Raw genomic sequence first — 8133 nt, 5'->3', positions numbered from 1 at the left:
CCCCCCCCGGTCCCCCCATGTCAAAAAAAGCCCGGTCTACGTAGGGTTAAGTCATAGAGCTTTAGTAGCCTGGGTGCGATCCTCCGAAGAGAAGAGCGAGAGGTCTTCCTAGGGTGACATGGAGAAGAACAGTAGAGAAGGAGGTGAGGAGGCACAGGTTCTACCAGGCTCGGAAGGGGACTGAAGTGAAGAAGAAGTGCGATCCTCCATAGTTACCAACGGCTCCGTATTGTCGCTAACTACCATGGACTACCCAGGCCTAGAGCCAGGACAGAGCCTCGGAGAACGTGATCTTTTTGTGACAGGCGAAAATCAATGCGCGCGCGGATGTCATCCATAACATTAAGTCGGTGTGGCCTAAGGGCAGATTACAGTATCTCAATATGCTACCGCTTTCACACAGAAGAGAGATTGCTGACATTATGCTTTTTGTGAAGTCCTTGGCGAATGTATATAATTTAGAGATGCAGAACTATGTATCATTCTCCACTAGACTAACTAGAGGTAGTAGGGCTCACATGCTGATTCCCAGTCGTTGCAAAGCTTCCACATTTGCAATGTCGTACATCCCCCGACTAGTGGCCGAATGGAATAAACTAGAAACGCCAGTTAGGGTCTTGGGGGTTGCAGCGTCAAGTCACTCTGACATTTTGCAATTCAAACGGTGTCAAGTTTCAGGACATCTTTGACACACAGGCAAACAAACAAACAAACAAACAAATAGGTTTGTCTAAAATACTGGTGCAGTCTGACCAAAGTGAGATCATGCCTACATTCTGATACGAATCGTAACGTGTAAAGAATTTGAGTTAAATTTGACTGCCAACCATGCCCCGAACTACATGGGAAGATCAAGCAGACATTCATTAGCCAGCCAGCCGTGGCTAAACCTGCCGTCCAAACCTGAAACAGAGACGGGGGGCGCCATAGACTTTCCGCAACCTATGATCCACTGCTCACTGTGTCACTTGTGTTATCTGCGGTGGATTGCTCTGTTGAGGGATGGTTGTAATGCCCTGATGTAGATGGCCTCTTTAATCCCTCGTGCAAAGAAGTCCGGTTCTGAGTCCAAGATTCTTACTTTGTTCAGTGAGACTGAATGTTTTACAAGCTTTTCTTTTTTTTTTTCTTTCAGAATGCGGCCCTGTTGGACTCGGCGGATCCGGATGTGACGTCATGCTTCCATCAGACGGTCCTGGTGTGGGTTCCGTGTGTACTCCTGTGGACAGGCGCGCCTCTCTACCTCCGCCGCCTGCGCACACACAGCAAAGTAGTCCGCAGCGACATGTCCCGCATCCACCTGGCAAAAATAGTACGTCTGCATCTATCCTTTTTTTTGTTTGTTTGTTTGTTTCGCATAACAGGTAAACCGCCTTTAGGCGTAACACACCAGTTTTGTACATGTATGTACATGTACAAGCTGCGTAAGACCTGGATGTAAGTTTTGAACCACTCACACCGGGAAGGTCCCCTACTCTTTTCGATAAGTGCGGTGGGTTCTGTGCGTGGGTGCTCTCCCCAACGAGGAACGTCCCTAACCGAAGCTACTACTCATTTCCACCTGAGCGAAGTGAGGAAAGTCGTGTAAAGTGCCTTTCCCAAGGGCACAAGATCAGTGACATGGGTAGGAACCCGCGACCTCTTGGGTGTGAGCCGAACGCGCTACCGACTGCGCCAAATAACCCTACGAACAATGCGACAAGGATTTCTATTTGACGTGGCACCTTGCGCAACCGTGCGAGTGACGTGCGTTGACGACACTCCTTTTCCCACGTTTTCAGAAAAAACGTAGCAGACGTGGCCTCCCAAAAAACATACGGACAACAAGAGTTCCGAGATCTCATACCTCCATGAAATATGGGCTTGACATGTAAATGTTAATTTCTTCTTTAATTATGCAAATTACCTCCACATTAACATAATAAATGCATCGTGATGTTAACTTTTGATTAACTTACACATGTACCAAGTATGAAATTCCCATCATTTACCACTAAGGAGTCATAGAATTTTCGCATTTATTATGCAAATTAGGTCATCATTTGCATAATTGGTATCTGGTGATGTTCCATCTGCCATAGATTACATACTAGTACATTACATGTATGAAAGTACTATAATGCAAAACACTGTAATTATAGAATTTCCTCATTAATTATGCAAATTAAGTCCTCATTTGCATAATTTGCAATTAATTATGTACATCTCTCTCTCAGCTACCTACCTACCAAAAATGATGAAAATACATTGTTTCTATCTGGACTTATTGGCTTTTAAAGATTTCGCCCGAAAGTCCCCTGCAGTTCCAGAACAAGCTTCTAGGGGGACCAAACCCACACCACTTATTCCTGACAGGACAATCTATTTGCCACCAAAAAATCAAGACCATAGCATATTCAGGACAAAAGATACAAAAACCGGAAGTTCTGCTGCAGTACCAAGGTCATCCACCAGGAGGCGTATATTTGACCTTGACCTTCGTCTTCCTAAGACCTATCAGCATACCAAATATCATCACAATCCATAAAGGCGTTATGAAGTTATGCTGGCCGCAAATGTGCGGAGACACAAACACACAGACAGACAGACAGACAGACAGACGCAACAAAAACAATACCTACATTTTCATGGAGGTAATAACACAGGTTGTTTGTTTTCAAACACACAGCCATACAGTGGCACTGCCACATTTGCCCTGAAATAGGTCACCTATTCCCCTGAGGGAGCGCGCTGCCTCGCTGGGCATAGCCACATCTGTTACCCTGCCTCGCAAGTATCACGTCCACCGAGGCTCTGGCCTGGCTCTAGGCCCGGGCAGTCCATGGTAGTTAGCCAGAATACAGAGCCGAGCACCCATGCAGGCTACCGAAGCTCTACGACTTAAGAACTGAGTACATACGTACAGTGCCGATTCATAAATTTCGAAAAAGCCAGCATGTGCCGGTTTGTTGTATACGTCGCTAAGTACTGCCGCAAATTCACAATACCAGCTTTGTATTCCTGTGCATGTGGTTTAGTGCCATTTTTATTTTTGGACGGATTTTTTCGCTCTCGCGCACTAGTTTGGGGGTCTTCGGAGGATGTCATCCAAAAAATTAAGGCGGTGTGGCCTAACCTACCCCTAACTCTCCTCTTCCGTCCCTGTCAGACCCTGACGGCGCTCATGTTGCTGCTGACGCTGGTTGACCTCCTGACGGCCGTGAGTGAGCTGACGTCACACGGGGACATTCCTGCCGTGAGGATCGTCAGACCGCTACACCTGGCTCTCACAATGGTGAGTTCCACTCCAAAACATGTTTAAAGTTAAAATTTTTGATCCAACACAAAGAAATCTCTCACCTAGAGCTTTTGGCCAGTCACTCTGGTCTTCCTCAGTAGACTGACCCAGTGAAGCTTGTCACGTGGCTTCTTTGAAGTGTGACGTCAACACTGGGTCAAAGGTATCTGGTAGACGATGTCGGCCCCCGTCGCTGTTCAATGAAGGTTGATGGACCCTGATGTATATGGCTTCCTTCACCCCTCTCAAGAAATGGTCTTGTTCAGTGTCCAAAACCCTTACAGTGTCAAGTGAAACAAAGTGTCCGGGTGACTCTATGTGGATATGCTGTCATACCACTGAACTGAAAGAGCTTGGCCGTGTACATGTATGTTATTAAAAGCTCTAGGTGAGAGATTCCTTTGTGTTAAATCAAAAGTTTTAACTTTAAACATGTAAACACACACACACACATAAAGTTACACATACAAAGACACACACACCCCAACACAGTGACACACAAACACGCAAACACACACAGACACACACACACAGACACACGCACACGCACACAGACACACACACACACAGACACACGCACACACACACAGACACACACACACACAGACACAACACGCACACACACATACAGACACACACATACACACACAAACACGCACAAACACAAACACACACACACATACACACAGACACATACACACACAAACACGCACAAACACAAACACACACATACACACAAACAAACAAACACACGAAAACACAACGTTCTTTGTGAAGGTAACAATACTTATGTGGCTAAGTGTGTTGATGATGTTTACCCCGGTGCAGGCCCTGGCCGGGACCCTGCTGCAGTATGAAGCGGAGAGAGGCGTGCCGTCCTCCGGGCTTCTCTTCACGTTCTGGCTGCTGACCAGTCTGTGTGGAACCGTCACGGCTCGCTCACAGATCCGACAGGCAGTCATGCAGGTACGTATTCCAAATGTTTTGTATATAAATGTGTATATAGAGGAACTTAAGTGCACTGCAAGGATTACACAACAAGTTAAAGGCCGTTATAAAGGGTTACACAATGCAATTTGCAATAATATTTACATACGTTGGACCATACAGTTATATATAAATTATCAGAACTACATTACACAATAATAGGGTTGTTGTTGGCGTCCTTCCGTCTCGGGACACGATGGATTGCATACGATGTTACTAACATTGGTTTCCTAGTATGTACATACATACGTAATTACCGAGGTAGTGGTATTGAGGCCACAGCAGGTAAATTTTATGGATGGCATCCTCCGCAGACTCCAAATCTAATGCGAGCGACGGAACAAAACAAGGCGGGCTGGAAAAAACAAGGTTCCTACATTTTCAAATTTTGACTCAATCATGGTACAAATGGTTTTGATTCAGTGGGAACATCATATATACACAGTCAGCATCACGAATCACTTCATCAAAGATCAAAGAAAGAAACAAAACTTAAATCAGAGTCTTTTCTTGTCTCCTCTCTTCATAGTTATCTGCCATCCACCTTCCGGCATGGCAACAGACGTTTTCGGCATGTTGACCACTGTCAGAAGGCAACAATTTTTTTTTTCAAAATCAGGCGAAAATTAATGCGCGCGCTGATGTCACCCATAAAAATTACTTGCTGTTGCCTGACGAAGTTTACCGTATATTGTCACACGCATGAAATGTACTGTGTTAAACAGAATCTGACTTCTGTTCTACAGGAGTCTGTGGAGGACCAGTTCAGGTCCATGATGTTCTGGCTGTACTTCATCATGACCGTGATGCAGCTGATCCTGTCTACTGTCAGCGATGTCACCGGCTTCACCAGGGATCAGGTAACAACGGGACATGTATTGTTTATTTGTTTGTTTATTTATTTATCCAGGAAATACATATCGCCTTGTGGCATTTTTCAATGGTTCCTGGGGGAAAACCCCAAACAAAATCCATTAACAAAGTGAACTCAAGATTAACAAAGGTATCAAATAAAGTTACACAGATTACAAATTAATACAAAATCAAAGTAACTTAAACAACATGAGAGAAACAATATTGTACCCTTAACATCATATAACGTAAAACCAAGGTAGAACATAATACAATGAAATCAGGATTTATAAACAAGAGTTCCGAGATCTCATACCTCCATGAAATATAGTCTTGATATGTAAATGTAAATTTATTTCTTAATTATGCAAATGACCTCTACATTAACATAATATTTGGATCATGATGTTAACTTTTGATTAACTTACACATGTCCCAAGTATGAAATTCCCATCATTTACCACTAAAGAGTCATATGATTTTAGATAGTTATGCAAATTAGGTCCGTATTTGCATAGTTGGTATCTGTTGATATTCCACCTGCCATAGATTAGAAACATTACATGCATCAAAGTGCCATGATGTAAAACACTGGAATTACAGAATTTCCTCATTGATTCTAACATCTTTGTTCCAGACTCGAAGCCCAGAAGAGTCGAGCTCCTTCTTATCAAGAATAACTTTCTGGTGGTTCACTCCGTAAGTTCGTGTCTTTTTACACTTAATGCTTCTATAAATTGTGTTTATTGACTTCGTTCATTTTACATATTAGAATACATGGCAGCTTCATTTGCATACATTGATACAAAGAGGCTGAATTGCTGAGTTGGTCACCATGTATACATGGATGTGTTTAAGTCAGAAATAACAGAGCTGTTACAGTAGTTTGGTGGGCTTGGTCATTACCATGCAAAGGTAAACATTATGCATTCGCTTTGTAAATGTTTTCCAATTCGAATTTCTTTCATTTTTTTGTAGTCTTCTGATGTTGGGATACAAACGTCCACTGAAGTCCACGGATCTCTACCCGCTGAAGGAGGAGGACACATCTCAACAACTCGTCCCGAAGTTCTATCATCTGTGGCGAAAGGATCTGTCAAGGTACTTTCGGCTATATTGAGGTTTATTGAGGAAAAAAAAAAACTCTCATTTAACTGCCCACCCAAGGGTGGCAGCTATTCTTCCAGGAGGGAGTACATAGAACATAACAATACATCAACATACATATACATTTGTATTACATAGTCATTTAAAAGAAACAAATGTGTAACATCGTATGTGCTTTACTTATTCATGTCCCTCATGTGTTTTAGTAGGCCTTGTTTGAACTTCTCATGTGATGCCACTGTTTGCAGCCCATGTGGTAGAGAGTTCCATGCTGCAGTAGTTCTGTATGTGAAGGCTTTTTTAGTGCTGTTTGTTTTTGGTTTGTCTAGTTTGAAGGTGTTCCGAGTAGCATATCTGGTTCTGTAAGTGTGTTGATGTGACACCGGGCACAGAGTATGGTTGGTTGTTTGGAAGACAGGATTTTTTTGAAGTTCCACATGTTATTGATGTTAATATATGTTTTGTAGAAAGTTGATGAACGATGGATTGTTTTCAACGGTGGTTAAACAACCCCATACCTTCGCCCAGTGAATTGATTTTGACGTTTTTAACCACTGGCAGTTGTATATGTTTCTTATGAAAATAAGTTCCTTGTTTGCCTACCTAAGGTACATCAGTTGAATATATTTACCAAAATGACAGGGATTGCCCAACTAAAGTCTTATCTTTACGAAGAAAAATTTCTGGCATTTTTGCATTAATTATGTAAATTAAGTCCACCTTAATTTTCTTGAGTCATGTTCAACTTAACTAAACTTTGAAATGGCACAGGTATGTGATCCCCACCACTTGTCATTATGCACTTGTCAATGAGGTAAAAAAAAATTAGACAGAAATTTTGAAAAAATATCCAAACATACATAGTTTGGATAGATATATGTTCAACTACAGATTCCGTTAGTCACTGACAAAAACTAGACTTTAAAAGATTTATCCAGTTGCTTGCATGCACAACTTTTTTTTTACCTCACTGCTCGGATGTCTAATTAATATCCTTCAACGACGTACTCAAATAATACGACGGCCTGTTTTAACAGCCCACTTAACCCCTACCTAGGACCCGGGGCGGGGGGGGCTAAAAGTGCCCGCGGCAACTTTGATGTCACCTAGCGTCTGAACGGTTAGCCGTAGAACGGCCAAACTTGGTGACTTTTCCTAAAATATTGTTGGCAACAATTATTTATCATTGGAATAAGATAATAATTTTTGTGTTGCCATGGCAACGGGTTTCTGACAGGCATTTTTTGCTAAATTTAGTACTTTTGGTTTCAACAATAGAATTTTATGGGTTTTATGTCAAGTTACTCGTGATTTCTAATATTAATAACATCCCATATAATTTTATGTACATTTTATCATTAAATATGCATAATTTATGCTAATTTGATGACGTCATTGGCCAAAATCCAAGATGGCGGACCATATCATTAGAACAGGTATATACAGGTTATTTTCATTAAAATTTCATCAATACTTCCATTTCTTTTTCAAAAAAAGGTTTAAATGAAGGTCTTTAGTATGTTTACAATGTATTTTAGGCTTTATCTGGATAAAAAAAATATTTTTGAAAATTCAAGATTCATGATCCAAGATGGCGGATATCTTAAATATGCATGACGTCATTTTATGACGTCACCGGTGTTGCTATGGGCAACATAAGACTTAGTACACCATAATATTCTGTCATAAACACTTTTGGTACAGTTATGTTGAATACCATTTAGTTTTCAGGGTAAAAACCTATTTAGACGGTTTTGGCCAATAAAATCACATTAAAGACGTCGTAATGACGTCATATTACGTCATAACGACATAAAAATTGTAGATATGATAAATTTTTAATAGTAATCCATTCTCTGAAAATTTGGTGGTCATACGACATACCGTTCGCGAGTTCTTAGGGGGGGGTG

At 41.7% G+C, this 8133-nt stretch overlaps 1 protein-coding gene across 1 annotated transcript in view; it reads left to right on the top strand.

Annotated features, from left to right (window-relative positions):
* LOC109465667 (multidrug resistance-associated protein 1-like) overlaps positions 1-8133 on the top strand; it is a 37167-nt gene that overhangs the window by 4824 nt on the left and 24210 nt on the right. Inside the window, exons 2-7 of the mRNA XM_019763050.1 lie at positions 1136-1312; positions 3149-3274; positions 4106-4243; positions 5011-5124; positions 5754-5815; positions 6095-6217. Of these exons, the coding sequence (XP_019618609.1) occupies positions 1136-1312; positions 3149-3274; positions 4106-4243; positions 5011-5124; positions 5754-5815; positions 6095-6217 (740 nt within the window). The remainder of the gene's footprint in view (positions 1-1135; positions 1313-3148; positions 3275-4105; positions 4244-5010; positions 5125-5753; positions 5816-6094; positions 6218-8133) is intronic.

The sequence above is a fragment of the Branchiostoma belcheri genome, unplaced genomic scaffold, assembly GCF_001625305.1.
Source record: "Branchiostoma belcheri isolate BF01 breed outbred unplaced genomic scaffold, Haploidv18h27 scaffold156, whole genome shotgun sequence".
Classification (NCBI taxonomy): Eukaryota; Metazoa; Chordata; class Leptocardii; order Amphioxiformes; family Branchiostomatidae; genus Branchiostoma; species Branchiostoma belcheri.
This window is presented reverse-complemented; position numbering and strand designations above follow the sequence as displayed.